General features: G+C 39.4%; 1 protein-coding gene across 2 annotated transcripts in view; it reads right to left on the reverse strand.

Moving 5' to 3' along the window:
- The window catches only part of RORA (RAR related orphan receptor A), a 733,771-nt gene that overhangs the window by 165,102 nt on the left and 541,236 nt on the right, over nucleotides 1–27,433 (reverse strand). For both annotated transcript variants that reach the window (XM_027123197.1, XM_027123196.1), the window contains exon 2: nucleotides 21,133–21,162. In XM_027123197.1, coding sequence (XP_026978998.1) covers nucleotides 21,133–21,162 — 30 coding nt within the window. The remainder of the gene's footprint in view (nucleotides 1–21,132; nucleotides 21,163–27,433) is intronic.

Below are 27,433 nucleotides of genomic sequence, written 5' to 3' on the forward strand. Positions count from 1 at the left end.
CACACACACACACACACACACACACACACACACACACACACACACACCCAACAAGCCACAGGTATTTTGGCTACAGGGGCTGCAGACCATAGTAATATACCCCACCTTTTCTGAGACCCTCTCGCTTGTTCAATTTCTGCCAAGTCTTATAATTTAAAGAAAAATAAACTAAGCCATTCTGGCTGATTGAAGAATAGTCCTCCTAAGGAACTTAACACCTAACGATCATATTAGTGATTTACAGTAACTTCTCATTCAGGATTCTTTTAGATTTATCATAGAGGTAAAATCAATACCTTCTACCAAACTGGAGAGATTTAGATGATTCATTTTTGAAATATAGGAATGGAAAAAAATTAATGATAATGACTAAAAATAACTCTAGTTCTCCCAATTTAAGATGTGGCTGTCTCTTAAGGTCATAATTTAGAAAGGAAGAGGCCTTGGGGATCATCTAGTCCTGCTTCTTTACTTCACAGATAAGGAAAACTGAGGCTCAGGGGGCATTTCCCAGATCACACTGGCTAGGAAATAACAACATTTCTCTGGCAATGGGGCCCAGGCCTTCTGAGTCTTGAATCCAATATTCATATCCACCTGCCTTGCATCATCAGATGACAGTACAAGTTTGAAGCACATAAAAACAGACACCAATCTTGCTTTCAAGGCGTTTATAGTCTAGCAGGGGCGATAACACGTATACATATAAATATAAATTATTACATATGTATATTATTACATATACATATAAATTATGACACAAAGTAAACAGAGATAGGCTCTACTAAAGTGGTATAGATTAAAAAAGAATCTTTAAGTCACTGACCCCTGAACATTTTTTTCAGTTTTTTTTATTATAGTAATCAAACTTGTGAAATAGTCAAATTCTTCCTTTTTCCAAGATTCCTTGAAACCAAGTATTTAGACTATAACTTAGTTAAGGATTTTACAACACACCGTATTTGGGTATCTGATTTGAAAAAACAAACAACCAAGCCAGACCACACAATGCACACTGGATGAGATCTTCTGGGCAGGTATCTCCTGTCTATCCAGGAAAGCCAAACCAAAGAAGGCACTGGGTCAAAAAGGAAGGACGAGTAAAGGATAAATCCACTGACCAGCACCTGAGGAGGCCAAGACACTCTCTCCTCCCTATTAGTCGTGGCTGGCTCTAAAATAAAAAATAACACACTCAAGCTGTGATAGAGGAAAGCTCTTGGTTTGGAACCCATCTACAAAGTATTAGCAAAGAGAGATTATTACCCACTAGAGACTCTCTTTTGGGTATAATTAGAAGAAACGAAAGACCATTGAATAGTGGGATTTGTGAGAAATATGGGTCATGTGTCTGCAGCACTAGTTGCTTGCAGAACTGGCTATGTGGGTTGGCACACAGCACCGTGAATATTAGAAACCACAAATCTCCAGAGTTTCCTGAACAAAGCTAAAAGACCTTGTCTACAGATTGCCTGGTCGAAGGTCAGCTCATGAAAAAAGTCCCTGGATGAGCTCAAATGCTACCTGTGTGTTTCCTACTTCTCCTTCTCTCCCCCCTCACTCCCCCTCCTCTTCATCTTCCCCTCCTTCTCCTTTCATTTTGGATATGGGCATCTCGGTGGGTCTAACTGTAGCTAATGATGCTTCTGCCAACCCCACAGAAGAAACAGGCCCTCTCCATGACAAAAACCAGCTAGGAATCCACAAGCAGCTTTGGACAATGGTACAAACCATATTTCCATGAATAAAACCAAGGGAAGCTGATTCTTTTGCCCTTCAAGGACTAGAGGAGTTATTCCCCTGTCCGATTATGCGGCATTCAAAGGCCTGAAAAAGGAACAAACCTCCCTGTATTGACAACAAAACCAATTCTTGAAAAGCTGAGCCAGAGTGGGGACCCTTCAAAAACTTCTTGGGAGCCTGTTATTGAAACCAAGCACTTCCCTGTTTTCATTTGTCCAAAGATAGACTCCTCTACAGGATCGTTATCTTGAGTTCTAGAAAGTTAAGTAGATGTCTTTTAGTAGGTATAATTTGAGAACAAAAAGGAAAAGTTGAAATGAATTTTTCAATTCCTCGGGATTAAGTATACCTTGGACAAGACAAAGAGCCACGTTTGTGCACCGTACTCCCATCTACCTCTGCCTGGAATGTTCTCTCAGCTCTTCCTTCACCTTCCTTCACGCTCTGAAATATTACTTAGCTACAACTTCACCCCAGGTGACTTCCAGGAGCCCCCAGTTTGCAGGGGGGTGTCCTAGGTCATCTGTTTCCTTATTACTTGCCTCCAAAGCACTTAGATTCTGCATTTGTGTACTTTTCTGTCTCTGTACCCCTGCCTCCTCCAATAAAAGGGGGTGGTGGTAGTGATAGAGATTCTCTGTCCCCAGTGCTTTCTACACATTAGGAGGTCAGTAAGCGCAGGGCAATTCCTGAATGAACACACAAACCCAGTGGCTGGTTTCCTCACAGACCACACCAACAGGGCAGTCCTTCTGTCTCTATTTCTGTTTTCCTATCTACTTGTATAACCATGTTTTTAGGAATCAGAGATTGCTCTTTGTAAAACTCTTGAAAAGACTGGGTAAAAATTATTTTATAAATGCCAGTCTGATCCTCTACTTTATCCCAATGAGCTGCTATCACGTACTAGGCAAAGAAGAGAAAATTTAGCAGGGAAGTTTGCGCTTAAAAGATTTTGGCCACAAATGTTAAACAGGATCAATGTTTCCATTTAGAGAAAAACATCCCTATTTCAATTGTGATGTTTGGAATTTCAGCTTACATTACAAAAGGCCTTGGGAAAGGCTTTAATAGCAGAGGCTGACGGTTCTTGTGGAATCACTAGGCCAAGTGTATCTTCCTGTCAGCCTGGACTGTCATTTGAGTATATTGACCCGTCCCTGACGGAAAGTCTATGAAAAGCCAGAGGGGGAAGCACAGGCTACAAACCTGCTGCAGAGCATTAACAAGAACAGAATTAAACATTAGCACTTCTGGGACTTATCACACAACTTGGAAATGGTATTCAATAAAAGAAAAGATAATTTGGGGCCACACTACCCGGCATGAACATCTGACTCACAGTCACTGGTCTGGATTTAGAAAACTGCTTTGATCCCCAGAGAGTAGATTGTTAATGAGTATTTTAAAGGACAAGATTGAGGTAGCATGAGAAGAGTAGAAAAGGGTACTGGTTTCCAAGGGTTCCAGTCTTGCTTCCACTTCTGTAAAAGCAACTGGAACTGACTTTGAACAAGACAACTGACTTTGAACATGACACTTTCTACTTCCCTGAGAAACTGCCCTCATCTCAAATATTGGAGGTGGGGGCCACCAAATGAACTCTGATCCATTCAACTCTCAAATCTGGGCCTCTATGACCATAACATTGAAAAGATTTAAAAACAGAGCAAATAACACTCATACCTTTTTCCTACCTGAAGTGAAGGTGAGGGAACCTTCATATAAAAGGTAATTTTTCTTACATGCCTGCTAACAGTTCATGCATAATTTTTATAGCAAAGCATGGATTTTAAGAGATTATTATCAGCTTCCTGAATTTGACAAGCTCATCAGTGTCACCTCGTTCTCCTGAAAGACTAATTATCCAAGGTGGTCAAACCTCCAATGTAAAAGTAATCATCTTATAAATCACAGACAAGAAGGTGAAAAAAAGTTAATCTATTAAAAAAATTTCAAGCTTATTAAAAATTTGAATAGTATAATACATCTCTATGTACTCCTCCACTCCTCCCTGGTAAAACATTTGCTCACTCTCGTTTCACCTATCCCCAATTTACTTTTTTCCTGGAGCATTTTGAAGTAAATCTCAGACATCTTGTCATTTTACCCCCTAATGATTTCAGTACTCATCTCTACCTGATAGAGATTAAAACAAAAACAAACAAACAAACAAAAACAACTGCCAGGCCATTATTACGCCTGACACTATTGTAAAAAATCCCTTAACATCATCTAAAATACCAGTTCATATTCAAACTTCATCAACCACCTAAAAAAAATTCTTTTTCAGTTTTAGCTCGAATCAGCCACAAAACAAGGGCAGAGGTGAAACTGATTTCACCCAGGTCACAATTCTTTGTCTTATAAATATTTCTTTTAGACGCTACCATTACTTAGACACAGTGTATCTGGACACAGATAACGTGAAGGCCACTTTCATTGCTACTAAATATTTCATTATTTGAAATGTCCTATTCTATGAAGCAGATACAAATGTAGTTAAAGACTCACAACTGGAAAGATATCAAGTAATTCTCATAGTTTTCTCAAACGCGTAAACAATTTGGGCAACTTTAACTGCATGCTTTAAAGATATTTTGTTAAACTTTATAACATTCCCAGGAAGAATCCCAACTGACAAACCCTAGTGACCTTTATTTTACCCATATAAAAGCTGAATGTCCTAAACTGTAAAGCAGCCAAATAGCAAATGTAGCATTTTCATCTGTAGCTTCGAAAAAGACACATCTGAAGGAACACAGCAACAAAGACGGCCAGCTTTGTAAATAGGGCTAGGAGCCCTAAACTGTCATAGACTCTGACTTTTGGGAAGGAGGAAGGTGAACAATTTCTCTATTCAGGCCTCTCTGGTAATACACAGGAGCTGCTGTGATTCATAAGTAGAAACACTGTTTTATAACACGAGTCTGTGTTTTATAACACACAGTGAAACAAACAAACAAACAAACAAACGAGACTATTTAGAAACCAAAACCAAGCCCTGCAGCGGGGCATTGATATCAATATCTCAAGATGTCAGAGTGGCTATTTAATCCAGGTGAAGTAGGCAAGGCCTTATCCCTTTCCTTGGCAAGAAAGTGGAAGCTTCCTGCCTGCTGCACATGCCCACACGAGGAGCAACCATGAATTTAATTTACTTAAAACAGAAGCATTTTCAGACTTGTGTTTTCCTGGACAGCTGCCTGGTGGCTGTACTATGTAATAAGGGCGTGTAATTGACAGTAATGTGAATCACTCACAAATTCTGGCAAAAAAAAATCACGGAGCTATTTTTTTTCCAGGAAAAAGTTAAGGAGCAGATTCATCCTGTCCATTGAAAACAGCAATTACTTTACGTGTCAGCTCATTAGCTACCTTTATATTAAAAAAATCACTGTGATTTGCACTAACCATCAGCATGTACTGTAAAGAAGTAGTGTAGATTCACAGCTCATGCAATGGAATGGTTTGGGTCAGACATAATCTGTGAAATGGCAAATTTAGATGGGTTACTTGATATATATATGGGATTCCTCTCCCAAGAGCCAGTTGTAGGAGACTATCCTCCCAATGATTTTGCCACTTGAAAAGCTGCCATCTGTGAGGACCTTGTAATTATTATGGTAATACCCGGGGCAGACTGATCAGGCTGCCATTGACATTCACGGGCAGCTTCAGAATTCCTTTCACAAGGCCTCAGACACAGGGATCTCCAAAATAATGGCTGGGGATTTTCCCAGGTAGGAGCTTTTGGAACCATGGAAGCTTTTAGACAAGGTAAAGTGTTGCTCCAATCTATTAATTCTCTTTGAATAAGGGAAAGAATAATCTGAATTAACTTCACTATCAACCTGAAAGGGGCCCTCTTTTCCAAGGCAGAGGCACAGAAACTAAACCGTGGAAATCCATGAAGATTGAATTCCACTGAGATAAACCCTGACTCCATCTGAACTCGACAGGTTCAGAAATTTATACCTTCAGCATCTGTGAAACTGGAAAGCTCCTGTTCAGATCTGCAAGGTGTCTTGAGCTTCTGGTTCTGGAGGGAATAGGGGTATTCTGAACTGTGGAAACCTCAGAAACACATGAAGAAAAAGCTGGGGCTTTAGAATGTTGGGGTTCGTGTTGGGATTATTTTGAAGCAAGGTGAAAAGAGTGGAAACACTTAGGTCTTTCCTTCCATTTATAATACTCCGTGAAGACAGTCTGGATTTTCTCAGAATGGGATCTCTCATTCTTAGAAGTAAAATTGAAGTCAAAATTTGCTAAATCAGAGGTTATGTTGAGATTTTAAGGAATGAAACTAAAATTCATTCTGTACTCCATCACTCATTACTATTGAGAAGCTTTTCTTCCATGACAGCAGTTGGGGGCTGGGATTATTGGCTCAGGATGGTCATCCCTGACAGCCACCACTAATCTCCAACTTAATTCTAAGTTTATTTGGCAAGTAGCTGCTAACAGGCAAAATGAGGGTGGAGTCCCATAAACCACTAAAAAGAGAGACATTATGTACATAAATCAGCCCTGCAAAATATTTCAGATACTGTATCTCAATTATAAAACAGTAGCAGACTGTTAAAATCTGAAAAGTAACACGTAATATGTATAACTAGTTCTTTTCAGGCATGTTCTTTGTTCCTATATGAATACATTTCACATGAGCCCAAAGAGATGGAAATGTCTTATTTATTTTTATAATTGAGAAAAATGTGTTAACTCTCTGGAATGTCCATGTGTGGAAAAATAATACATTATATGGAATTGCACACACATGATTTATAATGCACATATCCAGGACCAGAAATTCTAACGAAGAACCTTATTCAACAGAAACAAACCCTTTTTTTCCTTTAGCATTTGCAATTCTGGTATACCATAATGCTGAGGCCAAGCATATATTTTATTAGTTTAAATCCTAGCTAAGCAATAAAATGTGTGTCGTTTTAAATAAAGAAAACATGTTTTTCACAAAAGTTAAATTTAATGTCCATTTTGGTTCCCCTGCAGTGATGCTATGGTGTGCCACCCAGATCCCTCCCTTCAGGATTGAAGCCCTTATTTCCCCTCTGGCCCAAAGTGTTGACTGCTAGTGGCTCACAGTTGAGTCATTTTCTGAGCCGCATCTTTAGCTAAAGGGAGCTGCCTTTCCCAAGATGATGCCCTTCCCTGGGGTCAGCTGGCATCCAGTGGCTGGTCTGATGCAGGGTAAAATACCCAGTCCCTTTGCCTCAATCTGGGACATCTCTCAAAGGCTGTATCCCTGCTTCTGATCTCTCTGTGGCATCTGCCAAACTGTGGTCGCAACTGTATGACAGTTCAATTTCTCCTGTCCAATCCAGCTTCCTTCACTCCTTATAGGTGTTGTTCCTAAGTGCACTCCCCAATCAGCTTTCTGTACATAAATCTCAGCACTCCGAGTCTATTTTCTGGGGAACCCAATCTAAGATATCCACTCATTTAAGAATACTTTAATGGAGTGACAAGTTGGGAATAATGATGAATTTTTAGATGAGAATATGGTAGAACTTCACTTTCTGCAGTGTGTGAGGTAGTCCCAGCCTAGCCTTGATGCCAAGAGGGTTGGTTCCATAAGTTTCCTAAGTTTGGCATTGCGAGGTGAGCTCACTTTAATGGTGATCATACCATATAGGAAATTTCATGATGAGGTTTTACTATTGTATTAATACAGGCAAATCATGGACAGTATGTGGATGTTTTGGCCATAAGTAGAATGTTAGAAGTTGGCTCTTCTCCCGGGTTAGAAGTTAACCCAACCCTTTAGAATTCTTCCCTATAAGTGAGACTCTGGGATAAATTGACCATTAAAGAGTAGCTTAAGCACTAGGAGAATCTGTGAGAATGGGATCCATATTGTTCATTTTATTCATCAGAAACCTAACTTAAGAGAAACACATCAATAGAATCTCAGATAAAGCAATTTAGGGCAATAAAAACATAGTCTTTAAATGATACTGTCCCCCAGTGGCTCCCATAATGAAAATGAGAACATTTTCCCATCTCTCAAATCACCCCAATTATACACAGGATTAGGTAACTTCCACAAATCAGGCCATGGAAAGTTCTTTGATTTAGAGATATCAGTCAGAACTCTTTTTTTTGGGAGGGGGGGGAGGAAGGGGAGGGATGGTGGTGTATATGTATGTGTGACGGCATAACAGCTTTTCCTTTTCCAACCTGGAAAACCATAGGTTCAGCTGCCTTTTAGGACCGTTTCTACCTTGATTGCACTTTGCTGTGTGAAACTGCATCACGAAATGAAGATAGCTCCTCTCCCTGCGTTATTAAAAACTCCCATCTGAGAAAAGAAAGGGATGAAAGAGACTACCAGAGATGGTGTTTCTATGAAAAAGCAACTTCCGAGTCCCTAAAGATCTCATAAGTTCATCCTGTTGTCATTGAGCTTGTTAATAGATGCATAATGACAAAAGAATTATTGTGAAGCTGAGATAACCAGGATTTAGATTTCATATGAAGAGATGGACTTTACATTAGAGGCAAAGGACTTTTATTCTCTGATTATAATCATTCTAAAGTGCTTTTTGACCTTGGAAGAAAAAAAATCAGTGTTAAGTTGGAATTGGTTAGGTTATCGCCTAAGGAGGCATAAAAGGCCATCAGGAAATAAATTAAAATTAAAATAGATTCTTTTATTGGGTCACATCTCATCCTCTCATTTGTAAGCAAGCTTTCCACTCAAGGAATTGATTCTGCAGGGGATAATTTCGCTCCTCATGTTTTGACTCAAGTAAAAGTTACAAACAAAAGTGGGGAGGAAGCTGCACATAAAGCTTAAAAGACAGAGAGTTCTAAGAAACAGCAGACGGAAACCATGGTTGTGTGCAGCTACTTATGAAGTGGACAACGGTTTTGAAATCAATGGTCCCTGCTAAGTTAAGGAAACATACTTACATTCCAGACCAGACAAACATAGCAATGTCACATGTTCTGACCTTGAATAAATAAATGTCACTTCTTTTCAGAATTTACTTTAAGATTCAGTAAGTAATCTAGGATTATCTGAACATCTACTTCCCAGATTCTTTAAAATATCAGGATCACCTTTTCCTCTAGAGACCAGACAAATACAAGATATTTCCCTTGACAGAATATACCCTCCATTCTTGGAGAGATGAGCCAATTCTCTTCTCTAGTAGGTGGTTTTTTCCTTTGCATTTACATAGATACCAATGGTAACTGAAAATGTCTCTTTCCTTTTTACTTTATAGATTTGATGATCTGGTTTATAAAATCTTGTATGGATAATGCAAACAAATGGTATCTAAGAGGTCACACATTCTTCATCTTTAGATGACATAAAAATATTTTAAAATTTTCTGGATGAGATTCTGATTTAAATCTTACAAACTGCTAACAGAAACTTTAAAGCAAGCAGTTCTATAAATCAACTCTACTTCAATTAAAACAATTTAAAAACATGAAACAGAGCAATTTGATCAACTTAAAAAAAAAAAAAAAAAAGCAAGCAGTCCTAAAACTGAGACTCAAAATACGTATGGTAAATTTTCAGACATCAAGAAGCCCTTTGAGTTGTAGCACTGGTTTCCAAAGTAATATAGTACAAATCTCAAAATATAGTTTCACATAATAAATATCTGTTCTTCCTTATAGCTCTTAACAAGGAAAAGATGATTATTTTCCTCCATATTCAAATGTGCAAGAAGAGTGGTCATAAAATTGTATATGTACACACACACATGCACACACACACACACATCAAGTCTACAGAAATTAATTGAGCACATAGTAGATACCAATCACTCTGCTAAGTCCAAGATATACCAAGATAATTAAAGCATATCTAGTGGGACAAAGCTATAGAACAACAACTATTCTATATTTTCTGTACTGTCACCTTAACAATGTCCTGTGGGAGCAAAGGAACTGCAGCAATTAATTTAACAAGGTAGGGTTGGAGAAGGCTTTGCATGGAAGTTGCTATTTGTGTTGGCCTTTGGTGGAGCAGTAAGACTTCCACGGGTGCAGAAGTTGGCAAAAGACATTCCTGGACAAACAAGGTAATACAGTAGAACCAAAGGCGCTGAGACATAACCACACACAGAGTCTTCTAGGAACTAGTCATTCAGGGTGGCAAAAACTGCTGGCATAGAAGTCAGGGAAAGAGCAATGGAAAGATTAAGACCAGGTTGTGAAGGGCCTTGTTTGCCATATTAAGTAGTTTAGACTCCTCAGGCAATGGAGAGCCCTAGAAGGTCATTGAGAAGGTAGAATAAGAAGATCCTGCTGACAGTGGAATCCCAAAGCAGGCCATAGTTTTTCTTTTTCTTTGCTTTTTATCTGGGGAAGGAGGGAGTAAGAACTGCTGAATGTAAAGGTAGTAGTTTCGAATATACCTGGTCTCAGAGAACAGAATTTAGGCAAGGCATGTTCTTAGCACACAACCTTAGCACCATGAGACAAGACTGATCTCTCCACTAAGAGATTCACAACAGTCCTTATTATTGGTGTTCTACTATATTCACACAGCAAAGCAAGCGGAGTGCCAAGCTGCATCTTGAGTACTCTGCTGCAGATTTACTGCCTGACAAGCCTTAAAGTTAGAAAAATATTCCAAGCTGAATCTGTCACTAACAGCTTTATACAGTTTGTTGTTTCCTCAGTCATCTGGCCACTGGGAGACCAAGTCTGAAGAACACGTTTCCAATGGTGAGCCTTACTGACAACTGCTTTATCATTCTTCATGTTAAATAGACCAGCATATCGAAGCTCTTTCAAGCCAGGAAGCCAAGCTGATGATGTGAACAACCAAAGAGTGATTTTTCTCCTAACTGCCCACACTTACCAGAAGTCTGAATTTATACAGTACGTGGGTAGCAAAGAATGCAACACTAATTTTTTATTACTATTTGATTCCCCTTCACGACAGTCCCTTGTGGCAGGAAAGTGGTTAGTTTGCAGATAGGAGACACCTAGGACCAAAGAAATAAAATAAATGGAAATCATTGTTTTGATGGAGTTGGGGCAGAGTTAGCAATAGCGTTCCTGGGCTGCTGCTTTCCCGGGGAAGCCCGACAGCCTTGCTCCCACCGCAGACTTAAATGTCCTGAATCCATGTAGATCAATTCGATTCCTGAGCCCGAATGACAAGCTAAACTAGCAATAATGCCTTGCACAGGATTTTAAGCGACATAATCAATCGGAGAGGGACTTGTGTCAGTTAGACTTTGTCTCCTTAAAAATCAAGAGTAACAGTGGTAAGAGAGAAGTTTTTAACAAGGAGGAAAACCCTAGACAGTTGTCTCTAAGATTCTTCACCACAGCTTCAAGGACAACCAGGAAAAGAGCTGCTATTTGAGGCAACTTCATTATAAAATCATTTTTAATAAGCAATCTTAACAAAGAAAGGGAATACTCTGGTGGAGAAAGCCTCCAGGGACCCAGAGGCTGCCCAGTTAAGTTATTAGGAAGTTTCACACAAGGGACCAAACAGCTATTTCATTGGCCTCGGGGGACAGAGTTTAGTTTTCACCTGTTCTCTAGAGGCACTGGTGTTATCCTGTCTAAGAACAGCAGAGACTGGTAACAATCAATTATCCTGACACCCCAACTTGGTGAGGGAAAGTGAATATTCAGTTTTGTCAACACAAAAAGACATGGTGGAGAGAGACAGATAAATTAACGTGATTCGGTTCATTATATACGGAAGACTTTTCTGAATATGCAGCCAACAGAAAGCCTCATCTGAACCTTGGTGTTCTTTAAGTGAAACAATAGAAACTTGTTCTTGGAAAATGAAGAAAGACCAACAAAGAGAAAAGGGAGTATCATTATCTTCTAACTGTACTGTCCAGCTATGTAAGGGAAATAGTTCTTTGTGCTTATGAAAAAATAATAATGCAGTTTACTTTACTTTACGTGAGCAAGATGGGGCATGTGGGGTTCAAATGTTTAGAAAGCTAGGTGGGGCTGAGTCCCAGTATATTACAGTTGTTTCCAGCCAATTAGCAGCACGAAGAAAGAAAGCAGAAAGAACCATTAGCCACGCAATTCAAAGTGCATGTGTAGTTTTCAAGTTTCACTGCTTGCTTCATTCCTCTGATTTTAATGAAATGGCAAGCACTGGTCTTACAATTAGACCTTCAAACTGGGAAGATGGAGGAAAAAAATGAAACACTTTTGCTTTAATAATTAGAACAGGCTTCTCTTTTTGGACTAGATCTTTCCTGCTCAAGAAGCACTTTCTACACAGGTGATCAGAGGGAAGACCAGAAAAGAACCTCGATCTGAGGATAAGAATTTTGTTTGAGTTCAGAGAAGGGAATGAAGTATGGAACATGTGATTCCTATGATGCTCACTAAATGACAGCAATAAAAACACTATTTACAGGTCACTGTATTTTTCACACCCATTCTGTGGCTCCCCGCTGGTTATGAGATAAAGCCAAAACCTCATCTCTGTTGTCCACGTCCTCTTTTTTTCTTATTAATACTCTACTGTAGTCAGAGAGGTGTATACACGCCCCTCCCCCCACCCAAGTCCTCCATCAATCTACCTGATCACACCTAAGCCTCGCTACCCTTCCAGATCCAGCTCAGCTCCCCACCCGTGTTCTCCACTCAGACAGACAATCCAACTGAATCACAGGCCTGCAGTCTCCTGCAGTTCTTTCATTACTAAAAGTTCCTCAAGTGGGTCTATCCTTTCTCCTCAGATGTAAACTACTGGAGTTAAACTTTCTATTTTATACTGTGCCTAACACACTGCCGGACACAGAGAAGGGGTTAGAAATATTAAGCTAATAAAATGTTTCTGACTCCCAGCGCCTGCCCTTTGTACAGGGATTGGCTGTGGTCTGCTTTCCAGCCTTCCTTCCTTAGGTTCCAGTATAGCAGGTATCTGGACCATCCACCATATAGTCTGCTCCTTCTCTCCTCTAAAAGAAAAAAAATTCTAATAAAAGATGTATGGATTAAGTCTCTTTCACTGAATCCAAACCTGAATCTTGCACATTCTTGCATTTTTTGCTCTTCTCTTCAATATGCCCTCTGATCATTATGCTTGGCTGTTAACTATTTAAGACATTAGGAGCTAAAGTCCATGCCTACGAGTTCAACAAAGTCGAACAAGGTAAAGAGGTATCACTCCTACGTAAGAAAAATGTTTACCCAGAGGTGGAGGTGAAGTGGGTGGAGAACATTTCACTGTGAGGAATCTCGGGCAGTCACAGGAGAAAGGGTAATCGAATGCGTGGAGATGAAAAAGTCACCGTTTGTGCAGATATGGACATCAATTATAATCAAAAGGACCATGTGACTTCAAATACACTAACTTCCTGGAAGTGTAGTTGATGGACCTAGTGTAAAATTTTTTGTATAATTCATAAAGCAAGTTAATGTAGACCAATAACTTTCTTCATATTTCAAACACGTTGACATCTCTGCTTCTCCTCAGTTTTCAGTCCTTTGGACGCAGATCTCAATAGAGAGAGAAGCTGGTGTAACTGTAAATCCAATCCTAAATTCAGGTACTCTCAAGCATACTTGAAACCTAGATGCTTAATTCTCTTATGCATCCTTTTGATATACATTTCAGTTCCCTGAGGAACTTTTAGCTTTCATGGTTGTGTTTGTTTGTTTTTGGTTAGGTTTCAGGGAAACCACAGTATCCTGAATCATACTACCTCTTAGTGACAGTGAAAGTTATACATGGATTATCAAGCTGATCTGACAAAAGAATGCTAGCGTACAATTTTCTTATAAATGTCATTAATGTCTGTTAAAGGCTTTGTTGCAGTGGAAAACAAGTTCATGCTGTAAGAAATACATGTTACTACTAGTGTGGGGGGCATAACTATCTTAGAAGCAAAAATAACCATTTTGAACTCTTGTTTTATTATGGAATCAGTTGAGGTGAATGAATAGTGATGGTAAATGGATGTCAGTTCTTTGATGAATGAGGTTAGGTTGTCAAAAAGATAAGTAATGGTCATTTTCGGCCAACTGATTTAAATGAACTTTTTCATATAGTGGGAATAGCATACCTCCTTCTCATAATCAGCTGGTTCACCAAGCTTAGAAGCCTTTATAGGTAAAATAGTTCTAAGGTAAAAGATAACCTGAGTGGATTGTAGGAATGACTGCTCGCTTGGCTTTCTTCTTATATTTGCAAGTGGAAGGACCACTCTAAGGAATGAAGTTCTTTATCGTAGGCTCTGTGGGTTGGCTTTCAACCCTGGCTCAACCACATACCAGCTAGCTGTACAACCCTGGGCCTCAGTTTTCACCTGTAGAATGGGGATGGTAGCAACATCTCCCTCACAAGATTGTAGTAAAGATGAAATAAATTAACACGTACAAAGTGCTTAGAGAAGCATCTAGCACTTAGTAAGTGCTCCACAACGATTACCTAATGCTGATATTGGAGATAACAGTGTGGCACTCGTGTGCATGCAAGGAGTCAATCTACTCTGAGTCCTGGCTCTGCCCATTTCCAGCTGGATGAGTTTGCAAGTTTTCTCACTTCTCTAAGTTAAGTTACTGACCCCCTCAGACAAGTTTTCTCATCTAAACTGGGGGTACAAGTAGGACAAAGTTCATGCGGCTGATGAGAAGATTAAATGAGATAATGCATGTAAAGCGCTCAACATAACGCCTGGAATATTAGAACTGCGCATTAGGCGGTAGCCCCTGCTTTTGCTGCTACTACAGCAACTACTGGTACCTGGACCTTTCCTATCGCCACTTTGATTATTATTACACTATTATTTTTTATTATTATTATTGAACTCGAAGTAACACAAAATCCTGAAAAGACATCGGCCCTTCTTTAAAGATCAACTCAATCATGTACAAGAGTCTCATTAAATATACAATAAATCCATCAAGTAGACACCAGTACTTGGTAGGTTAGGCATTTTTATCTTCTAGCGGTGATGGTGGATTTTAAAGAGCCATTCCCCATCTCAACACAACCTTTTGAACCTATGTTCTGAAATGAGAACACAAATACTTTTTGTCCAAATTCAATTCACAAATCTGAGGTCTATGAACAGCAAACTTGAACCAACTGGATGCTCTCTGATGGAAACACTTAGCTAAATATTCAGATTTTTAATCAATTAATTTTTTATAATTTTTACTGGAGTATAGTTGATTTACAATGTTGTGTTAATTTCAGGCATACAGCAAAGTGAATCAGTTATACATATACATATATCCACTCTTTTTTGGGTTATTTTCCCAAATAGACTATTACAGAGTATTGAGTAGAGGTCACTGTGCTATACAGTAGGTCCTTATTAGTGATCTATTTTATATATAGTAGTGTGTACATGTCAATCCCAATCTTCCAATTTATCCCTCCCCCACCCCCAACTTTTCTACTACTATTGACAAGGAAGGGCCTTTCAAACAATTAGGAAAATTACAGATGGCTCTCTGTGGATGTGAATATGAATCCGCTCAACAATCTGCTGGGATTCAGATGACTATTCTGACCCTACTGTAGCCTCAGTCGCCTCTAAAACACCAATATATGTGCATATATGTATATAAAGTATATACCTATGCTGTTACATCAGTAGAGTATGCACATCATAAATCCTATTCAAAAACCTTATGAATCAGAGCAACTCACTCCAAGCCTGTAAATATTCAGATTTGTAAATGGAATTCACAGATCCCCACCATAAACTGTGGATTTTAAGACTATGCAAATCTTCTACCTTGGAAGAACTGACTGGCAGGGCCAAGTGCTATCCATTTATATCCTAATATGATGAGACAGAGAAATCCTGTTAAGTTCAGAGGCTTGGCTCTAGACATACAGGCCAAGTCTAAACAAGGCAAATGTCTCCAGACAGCACGGGGCATTTTTACTTCCTTGGACTGACTGATCTTGAAGGAATGACATAGGTGTTCCTCTGGGTGAGAATAGGGCGAGAGGAGGAGCAAAGGTAGTTTTCAGCACCTAGAGTTAAATATCTACCTTCCCCTTCATTGCTCTTGTATACTTGGATCACAGTGTCAGAACCCTGGAGGTCTCTCTAATTCTTCTCTCCTCTTCCACATTTCCGGCTTAGTCTGCTTTCCAGTTTATGAGCCAAATCTTCAGAAAAGGGTACACTTAGCATTTGTATTTTCAGATTATTTTCTGTGACTATGTGTCCCCACTTTCCTGCAGTCCCAACCTTGAACCTAGTCTGTAAGCTCCTTGAGGGCAAAGAACCTGTCAGTACATAGTAGGTCCTCAATAAACAACTGTCCACTGATTAGCTCTAGAAGAGGCCAGCACTTGTATTTTGGTCATGTCCCATCGGCAGCAAGCTCAGTGTCTGCAAGCTAAGAGATGAATCTGCTGGCAACTTTGTAAGCACTAGTTTGTGACTGTTTGTCAATGGGTGGACAGGAGCTGGATGAAAGCCTCCTGAAAGAACTTGAGTGTGGCAATTTCTCAGGTCTGCCCTAGTGAAACATCCAGCTAGCAACTGAAATTATAATTGCCGTGAGTCACACCATGAGTCACATGGGTTGCCACAGCAACCTATTAACTATATAACCAAAGCAGCTTCCATTAGCTTTGCCAAGAATGGTTCTTGAGTTTTCCTGGACTGTGAAAATAATGTGGGTGAGCCCCAAGTTTGGGGCTGCTAAGAGTCTGCAACCAAAAGGAATAGCCTCAAGGAAAGGAAAAGAAAACGAGAAAATAAGGCGACTGTACTTCTTGGGCTTCCTGAGTAAACGGCAACAACTGTGACAAATTGTTGGGTTGGTTTTGTGATATCAGCAAATACCCAAGGAGAGGTTGGTCGAGGCCTCAAAACTCATTTTCACTAAGTCAAACTTAAAGCCAAGCCTCTAGGGGTAAGAAGTGAATACATTAACCTAGTCCACTTTAAATGACTGCAATAAATACTTTTTTTTCCTTTAAAAATACGAAGGATTATTTCTCAAAGAAATATTCTGGTTTGTACTAAAATATTTTTACTCTAGAGAACTAAAATCTCTTTATAAATAATACAGTGCTTTAATTTTACATCTCAGGTATGAGCCTGCTGCAACCAAACATTTGCAAATGTACTAAGTTCACTTTTAATGGTTATTTGGGTTAAAATTAAAAGTTCCAGAAGCTTCCGAAGCATATTTGATTTTGTCATTTACTAGGGAAAACTGATGTTCAGTTGGATTAAACTGACATATTTTCCTGATTGCTTACGGAGTAACTTGTAATTTTTACGTGTTTGGGAGTTCCCGAGTGTGGAAGAAAGCAAGCAGAAGAGCCTTAAACAAGAAGAATAAGGAATATAATTTAGGATTACAAATTAGGTGGTTGGGATTAACATATACACACTACGCTAAATAAAATAACCAACAAGAACCTACTTTAGAGCACAGGAAACTATACTCGATATTTTATAATAACCTATAAGGGGTAAGAATCTGAAAAAGATATATACAGATAGATATAGATATCTATATCTATCTATCTATATCTATATCTGAATCACTGTGCTGTACACCTGAAACTAACATGACATTGTAAATCAACCATATTCAATAAAAAACAAACTCTAAAAAAAAGAAGAAAAAATACAAACAAGAATGAGAACAGGAGGAAGTGACAATGGTCTGTTGACTCTGGAAGCAATCCAGGGGCCGACCAGGTATCCTTCGGGTCTGCACTCTGGTGGCCGGCTGATAGATTCCCTAAGGTGATGAGCTATGATGCCAAACTTCCCAGTAGCTTGAAATAGCTGATTATTATCTGTTGTATTTTTCACTTTTTCATCTCCATATATGTCATCTTCTAACATTTTAGTGAATGCAGAACTACCCATGCAGAATTAGATGAAGAAGTCAGGAACACATGAACAGATCTGGCAAATAATAAAATGTGGCAACTAATAAAAACCAAGACAGCAGTTGATTCCAAGAGAAAGATACTTATCCACACAGTACTATTACAGCAGGAATGAGACCAGAACAAACTTGTGAATCACAAAGCAAAAGCAGTCTTGAAAGTGTCCAATCAAATACAGGTCCTATATAATCAACGAGAAAAATTAAAATTCTACACCACAGTGTAAAATTTCGTGAGTATGTCCCTATCCCACAAGTAAAAACTCTCTTTTATGTTCACACAGCAAAACCCAGCAGCAATATTTCCTGTCAACAACTGAAGAACATCGCAAACGTAAGAACTCCTTGACCAACTGGTCATGATGACTTCGTACAAGAAGCCCCAAGCTTTGCCCTCCCCCACCTGCCAAGTGAAGTTAATGACAAACACTGATGGTCCTATCCCAGGAACTCAGGAGAATCTGTGTTCTCCAAAGACCATGCTTGTGGATTTCTCTGAAGCTAACAATCAGATTTCCTTTCCTGGGAATTTTTTGCTTAACTCACCCAAAGCATTTTTTTAAAGAAGCAATACCTGTACTTTCCAGATAACAAGGTGGCCTAAAATATTATCAAGTGTCACAACTATTCAGGTTCATCTTGTAGTTCTTGCGCCTCTGACTGGTGTACCTGTGAGCTGACACTCGGGTCTGATAATATATTCTGCAACTGTACATGTTCATTTGTAAGTGGAACAATCTCTCTGTGCGGGCAGTTAGGAAACCCAGATTGAAACTGCTAATGTGAGCTGACTTCAGCTGTTGATGATTATGTAGTCAAGCCTTGACCAAGGTTTCCTGAACCCCGGCTAAAATCGGAAGTCTTGAGACGGTCCCAAAATGAATTCGCACACTTCCCTGATAGTGAAACTTTTTAAAGAGCAGATGTCAAGATGATTTAAGAGGAGCTGAAATTTAACATCTCAAGAAAACTTATCAGCAAATTAGGACAGTTCAGTTTTCAAGAAAAATCCGACAGATGCTAAAGAAGAAGTCATTTGGGTGATAGTTATTAGAGAAAGAACTGATTGGTTTTCTTCCTTCTCACCAGTTGTGGGGCCTATACAGATGCTAAGACCAGAAATATGATGGGCTGTCTGCTGAGGTGGGTGACAAAAACAATCTCCATGTTTATGTGGCATAGAAGACTTTCACTAACATGCAACTTGGACAATTCAATTTCTCCTTGGCGTGGGCAAAGTTTTGTGTCAACTGTCTTTTCAGGAGCTTTCTCCCCAACTTGTCATTGGGCCGTTTTATTTTGGGCCCTCTCCCCCAAATCATGAAAGTAAACGTTAGCCAAAAAAACCAAGATGACTTCTGATCTAAATCTTTCTATCAATTTAATATTTGAACTACATAAAGGAAGCTTTAAATCTTTCTACATTTACATTATGCTTAATCCCTAAGAATTTTCCTGCTGATTTTCACAGTTAGAAAGGCACTCAAAACCTACCCACTCTGGCTATATCTTGATTTTGTTTTAAAGCAGGTACAGCTGATAGAGTTCATTAAGCCTCTGCTGACAGACCAACCTGTTCTATTGCCTGTTACTGGAGTGCCACTTTTTTTCACTAGCTACCACTCTCATGCTGTCACTCACATCCTTCCATGAATTTAAATCCAACCACGGGTTATTATTTCTGCCATAGGCCAATGAAATTATCCTTAGGGATGACAATTCCTTAAAGGTCCTTAGGGATGGATGTTACTATATATTAAGTAACATCTATGGTCTCTGTCCTATTCGTTGAGGGGTATTCTTTGTATCCAGTGGAGTTGAACTAGTGGTTTTTGTCCACTTATCCAGGAGCCAAGTCATAATGCAAACAGTCAGCGGCTTTCTGTATGTTGCCAGGTGGCCAGGAGTCCATACCCCAAACCGCCATAAACAGTAGGCACAACCATCCGCCCCTGTTCAGGAGAGGCCCAGGACTGAGCTAGCAGAAAGACTGAATTACTTACCACCTCTAGAGTGGGTCCCACCAGGCCAGGGACGAGCTCATGGGCAAGGCTGTGCAAGGAAGCGCTCTGTACCATGCCTGCCCTGCGGATATACAGAGGACTTCAGTCTCCTGCACTGTCAATCTCTCAGTCATCATGAGCTCAATTATGCACCGACAACAGCAAGAACAACAACAACGACGACAACAAAACAACCCCCAAAACGCTAAGGGCCACAGACTACCCTGGTGGAGGGACAGCCAACTGGAACCATGTGTTGAGAGACGAGGTGCTGTCCTGAGCATGTGTCCATTACGGGCCTGAGCTTTGCCTCTTTCCTCAAACATTCCACTGAAGCCCACGGGAGAGCCACGTGGAGAGACAGCAGGACTGGGCCCTAAAAGTCAGGCAACCATCAAATTGGATGGGGTTGCTTTTGGTTTTTTTGTTTGTTTGTTTGTTTTTTGGTTTTTTTGCTTTTTATGTTTGTTTTCTACAAATACAGATAGACAGACAGACAAACCCAAGAGCAGATTTCAAGAATCAACTGAGGCACAAGATAAACTACTTTGATGGTACACAGATTTTTTTTTTCCTCCAAATTGTTCACATGAAATCAAAAATTTTCAAAGCATAAATAGGAAAAATTGGGGGACACATCTTTGTCGGCCCTGAATTGTGCCATAAATATCTCCATTGCTTGCCTTAGAAGGATGCCCAAACACATCTCGTAGGTAGCACATATCTGTGGTCTGAAATAGTTATCAAATTCTAATGACACTCTTAATCGAAAGTCTAAATAATATGCTGGTCAAGTACAGTGAAAGTTGACTGCCTGCCATCAATGACGTATTGGTTTCATCCTGAGAATCAAGGCACAGCCAAACATCATTGCTCAGAATGCAGATCACAACACTTTACACTGACGTGAGTTTGTAAACTTATGGTGGAGTTCAAATGAAGGCAGTTGATGAAAGCAGTTGAACCTGAGAGGTGGGAATGAATACAGAGGATAAATCCAGCACACATTTCCACATCAAACTACCCATGCCATTTACCAGGGCCCCCAAAGGCCACACGAGCGGCAGCGCCTAGATTCCCCGTCAGTATCTCTGCTCCACAGACACAAGTACAAAACGGCCTAAATCGTGAACTAGTGGTGAGGAAAAGGAGACCAAAGTTTAAAAGAAATCAAGGTGATGTTTCCTAGAAACATACCAACTCGTCTAAGAAGGATCCAGAGTAAGGGTGATCAGTAAGTAATTAATTGATCCTCCTGGCTAGATTTTATGGTTTTCCTAAAGATGAGTGGCTTGAATCGCTAGAATTTATCACACTATGTCTAGACTCTCTTTAACACACACTCAGTACAAACAGGTGGAGATGTACCACTTCCGACCACTACAGGTAGAGAAGTATGACCTCTGTTGACCATGGATCACAGCTGAAACATTAGTTTATACTTGAAAGGCCACAGCAGCCAGACATATGCGAATTCCAACTCTTCAGAAAATTTTGGACAAAAAAAAAATGCATTACTTACATGTATGCGTCTTCTTTGTTACTGAGATACCTAGAAGAGAAGAAACAATGACAAAGGTAAGAAAGGAGCCTGTGTGCACTTCTTAGAATGTACATCATCCCCAGTGTACTCAGCAACGCATTTTGTTCAGATGGGGATGCAGAGGCAAGATGCATCTTCATCTCACATACAGCATCACTGGATCTACCCCAGTGTAACAAAACTATTAACAGTGGGGCCAGCAAGCATGGCCTACTGGCTAAAGAGGTTCTGTGGTAAAAAAGCAGCAGCACGGACAGTAATTAAACAGAGTGAGAGAAGACTTATTTTTTATTTTTTTATTTTTTAAATTAAAAGAATTTTTTTTGCATTACGCAGGCCTCTCACTGCCGTGGCCTCTCCCGTTGCGGAGCACAGGCTCTGGACACGCAGGCTCAGCGGCCATGGCTCACGGGCCCAGCCGCTCCGCAGCGTGTGGGATCTTCCCGGACCGGGGCACGAACCTGCATCCCCTGCATCAGCAAGCGGACTCCCAACCACTGCGCCACCAGGGAAGCCGGAGAAGACTTATTTTTGATTTTAAATAGGGGAGACGATCATGTTTATAGGCAGAGTGGGGAAGATTTAAGGCACAGGAGTGTGAAGCCAACTTACTCAGACAAGAGTGAACTGAGCCACAGGGCAATTAATTTGCGCTGGCCATTGACTTTGTGTTTACTTTTTAATGAAAATGGCTCTTTGTGCTCACATGAAGCATCACTTTTAATGGTGAGGGAAAATACATCCATAAACTGTACCTCTCTGTCTATACTTGTTAAAGTCAGAAGGGGAATGACGGCTACTTCTTGGCAAATGGCAGCACAATGAACAAAAACTATATGAAAACATAAGGGGCTCATGAGTCAGCACCCTTGATACTTCTAAGATGCTTTATAGAGAGCGGGTGAAGAGTGGAACTGGGCAAGATTCTGCACATAAGACTGCAGAAAGATAACGTGAACGCACACTTCAATGCAAACAGTGCTATCGCCACTTCAGAAGTGCTCCATTTTGAATTCTGTATGCTTCATTCTTCTTGGGGGATATTCTTGAGACCAAATAAGCTCAAAATCATATAGCTCTTGAAAACATTTAGCCTGTGACTAAGAAGTGTGGTAAACCTTGTGTGTCTTTTTTTCTTTCAAGTTATTAAAATAACTATTTAACCCTCCTCTGGAAAGTAACACTGTTGAAAAATTTGGCACTCAGATCAGACCTATTACTTAGCTATGGAACGTATCGGACAGGGAAGAAATCCGTTATGAAAATCCATGGTATAGCACAGGCAGAACAGCTCGGTACTTTATGACCACCTAGAGGGGTGGGATAGGGAGGGTGGGAGGGAGGGAGATGCAAGAGGGAAGAGATATGGGGACATATGTATATCTGATTCACTGTTACAAAGCAGAAACTAACACACGATCGTAAAGCAATTATACTCCAATAAAGATGTTAAAAAAAAATCCATGGTAGACATAAAAAAAAAAAGCTAGAGTCAAAATTGTGCACCAAGACCAAAATCACACACTTGTTCCCCCACAGATTTCCACAGGACTTATTTAGGGAAGCTGAAATTACACAGCCCAACTCCAATTCTTTTTCCCCCCCTTTCTATGGAGAAAAACACAACTATTGTTTTTCATCGTGTTTGACTTGGCTTCACATGGTGAAGTAAGAAGCTTCTGCAAAGAGTCTTGAAGGCTCTCTCACATGGGAACTAACCAAAGGGTTTGAGGAGTTTTTGAAATAAACATTTTCATGGGAAGGGAACTGCCCCCAACAGGAGCAGTGAATCAAATCTGAATACCACTTGCAACTCCAGCTCATGACACCAGCACCAATAAACGGATACTTTAGTGCTCTTTCAGCATTATGAGAGCTATATGTGTACTTTCCTTAGGAAATGATGCTTTTGGTAAAATCACTTTGAAGAGAAAGTGCTTATGCTGTCACTCCTGATTATTCAGAACCTTCACACAATTGGATTTAACACAGCCCCAAACAGACCTATCTATATTCGCTGAGTGTGGAACTATTTTCTCCTGACATCCAAAGGCCTGATGAAAATACCACTGCTTTGACTTTTCTACTTAAATTTATTATACAGTGTGATGCAGTATTCTCATCAAATATTTTCATGACGATTATAATGATAATAGATTTTGAAAATCTTTCCAGGAAAGCTGCCTGATCCTTGAGATCACAGCAGCACGGAGCTAAAACTTCTCATTTCTGTCTCCAAGAGACAGCATGACTTCTGTAAAAGCACAAACTCGACCCCTCAGTTTTGTTTAACTGCCAATTAGCTATCAGTACAAGTAATTGGGAGATATACCTACACAAGAGTTGCCAGATTTAGCAGAAACAATACAGGATCCCCAGTTACACTTAAATTTCAGACACTAGCAATTTGTTGTTTATCTGAAATTCAAATGTAACTGAGCATCCTGTATTTTATCTGGCAACCCTAACCTATACAAATAAAATGTAAATTATATCTATCACATGCAAGGAAAAACATAACAATAAATTAATAGATACACTTCTATGGAGAAAGGCTTAAAAAACACATCCCTCTCACAAAAGCAATATTTTTTAAAGTGCATTACAACTCCTAATTATGGAGACATAACTGTGCATAATATTTTCTTTTTTTCAATGTTTTTACTTAATAGCCATTATGAAGACAAAATTCTATTTCTCTAGGAAAAGCAAATGAACTGAAACAATGTGAACACACAAAAGACAAATTTAATGAAACAATCAGAAAATTTATTGGAATTCCCTTCCTTCTCCTCTCCTGAAAAATAACTGTGCTCACACAAATGTCTTGTGTCTCTCCTTTCTCTATAGAAGCTCCAGTTCTTCATATTAACTGACTCCACAGAAGTGAAAAAAAAAAAGAAAATGTCTTTCTCATTTCACAGATGGGTCAACTAAGGACAATTTAATCATCACAATAAAAAGTTTTCTGTAGAAAGTTAATATCTGATGGGAAGTGAGTCCATGGTATGTATTTAAAGCTATCTAAGGAGGTAAAAGAACTGTACTCAAAAACTATAAGACACTGATGAAAGAAATTAAAGATGACACAAAAAGAGAAAGATACATGGTGTTCTTGGATTGGAAGAATTAATATTGTTAAAATGATCATACTACCCAAGGCAATCTACAGATTCAATGTATTCCCTATCAATATACCAATGGCATTTTTCACAGAACTAGAACAAATAATTTTAAAATTTATATGGAAACACAAAAGACCCCAAATAGCCAAAACAATCTTGGGAAAGAACAATGGAACTGGAGGAACCACGCACCCTGACTTCAGAATATACTACAAAGCTACAGTAATCAAAACATTATGGTACTGGCACATAAACTGATACATAGATCAATGGAACAGAAGAGAGAGCCCAGAAATAAACCCATGCATTTATGGTCAATTCTTCTACGACAAAGGAGGCAAGAATATACAGTGGAGAAAAGATAGCCTCTTCAGTAAGTAATGCTGGGAAAACTGGATAGCTACATGTAAAAGAATGAAATTAGAACATTCTCTAACACCATATACTAAAGTAAACTCAAAATGGATTAAAGGCCTAAATGTAAGCGTGGAAACCATAAAACTTCTAGAGGAAAACATAAGCAGGACACTCTTTGACATAAATTGTAGCAGTATTTGTTTTGGCTCTCTCTCCTAAAGCAAAGGAAATAAAAGCAAAAATAAACAAATGGGACCTAATTAAACGTAAAAGCTTTTGCACAGCAAAGGAAACCTTCAACAAAATGAAAAGACAACCTACTGAATGGTAAAAATCATTTGCAAATGATATGACTGATAAGGGGTTAATATACAATATAAATAAATAGCTCATACAACTCAACATCAAAAAAGCAAACAACTCAATTAAAAAATGGGCAGAAGACCTGTATAGGCATTTCTCAAAAGAGGACATGCAAATGGCCAACAGGCACATGAAAAGATGCTCAACATCACTAATCATCAGGGAAATGCACATCAAAACCACAATGAGATATCACCTCTCACTGGTCAGAATGGCTATCATCAAAAAGAACACAAATAACAATTGTTGGTGAGGATACAGAGAAAAGGGAGCCCTTGAACACTGTTGGTGGGAATGTAGATTGGTGTAGCCCCTGGGGAAAACAGTATGGAGGTTTCTCAAAAAACTAAAAACAGAACTACCAAATGACCCAGAAATTCCACTCCTGGGAATATATCTGAATAAAAAACAAAAACACTAATTCAAAAAGATACGTGCACCCCAATGTTCATAGCAGCATTATTTACAATTGCCAAGATAAGGAAGAAACCTATGTTTCCATCAACAGATGAGTGGATAAAGATGTGGTACACACACACACACACACACACATACATACATATATAATGGAATATTACTCAGCCATAAAAAAGAATGCAATTTTGCAGTTTGCAGCAACCTGGATGGACTTGGAGGGTATTATGCTCAGTGGAATAAGTCAGACAAAGAAAGACAAATACTGTATGATATCACTTACATGTGGATCTAAAAAATACAACAAAACTAGTGAATATAACAAAAAAGGAACAGAATCACAGATATAGAGAACAAACTGGTGGCTACCAGTGGAGGGGAGGGGCGAGAGGGGGAGGGGATTAAGAGGTACAAACTATTACGTGTAAATAAGCTACAAGGATACATTATACAACACAGGGAATATAGTCAATATTTTATAATAATTACAAATGGAGTATAACCTTTAAAAATTGTCAATCACTATATTATACAACTGTAACTTACATAATATTATACACCAACTATACTTCAATAAAAACCAGAAAAACCCTGGTATAGATAGCGCATCTAATAAGAGTAAATATTAAAAAAAAAAAAAAAAGATTTCTCCCCAAAGCATATCAGTCAGCAGTCAGCTCTATAACTAATTTAAACCTACAGGGTCCTGTCCCCCAGCCTTAGCTAAGCCAGGAATCCCCACCAGGGCTTGGGTGAAAGAGATACTTGAGAGGTCTGTGTGCCCTGGTTTGCAACCAGCAGCCATTTCTTCATCCCCCTCCTCCTTAAATGGGATGGCTGGGTCTTCCGTTTCTCTTTCTTCTCATTTCCCCAGAGGCTGCACGATTCCTGTCTTTCTCGCCATAGAGCTCATCCTTTCTGAAATCACAGCAGTCTACGCTGTCCATCTTTGTCCTCAAGTGGAAGGGGTAAGACTTATCCAAACCTAATGCTACTAGCAGTGACCCTGAATCGACCATTCCAGGAGAGCTGGGTTTTCTAAAGATAAATTATGATGAGTGTTTAGGAGGCAAATAGCTCTAATTCTACCCAGAAGTGGAAAAGAATAAACTTTTTAAAGGCAGTTTTTTTTTCACATCTTTATTGGAGTGTAATTGCTTTATGATGGTGTGTTAGTTTCTGCTTTATAACAAAATGAATCAGTTATACATATACATATGTCCCCAAATCTCTTCCCTCTTGCGTCTCCCTCCCTCCCACCCTCCCTATCCCACCCCTCCAGGTGGTCACAAAGCACCGAGCTGATCTCCCTGTGCTATGTGGCTGCTTCCCACTAGCTATCTACCTTACGTTTGGTAGTGTATATATGTCCATGTAAAGGCAGTTTTTAAGATAACTGGATTTGGAGTCAAGTTGACCTGAACTTACATTCTTAGTCCATCCACTTTCCTACCCAAGGCTGAGAGACCTTGGGCAACTTACTTCACTTCTCTGAGCCTGAATTTCCAGGTCTCTACAATTGTATATAATCATAATAATACTCAAAAGACTGTTGTGAAAATCCATACAAAATAAGGATGTGTAAAGACCTTTTTACAAAGTGGGAAGTGTGATATAAATGTTAATTATTAACTTTCACAAAAGGTGGGCAATGCACACAGTCTTACTTTAACAAAGGTGAATTAGAATGTTCTACTGAAAGCTATGCCATAGCTACTCATGACTTCCTGGGTTTCACACTGACTCATAGCCCGGGATTCTGATTTTCAGACCAAGGGCTCTGACTTCAAAATTCATATCTGCTGGAAGAGAGCATAAGACAGAGAACCGAGTTTCTAAAAGCAAGTGTACTCTGTTCTAGACCCCAAACTCCCCTGGACTCTACTCTCTAAAATCAAGGGAAGATACTTGCTCATGGGCAGGTAAGCTAAGTGGGCAAAGGGCTTGGATCACCACCACCAAAGGGTGTCAAACCAAGTCCAGATGTTGTGAAGGTTTTGATATACTTCCCAATGCCTGGG

The sequence above is a fragment of the Aethalodelphis obliquidens genome, unplaced genomic scaffold (genome assembly GCF_003676395.1).
Source record: "Aethalodelphis obliquidens isolate GAN/ISIS:26980383/991018 unplaced genomic scaffold, ASM367639v1 scaffold26, whole genome shotgun sequence".
In the NCBI taxonomy this organism is placed as follows: Eukaryota; Metazoa; Chordata; class Mammalia; order Artiodactyla; family Delphinidae; genus Aethalodelphis; species Aethalodelphis obliquidens.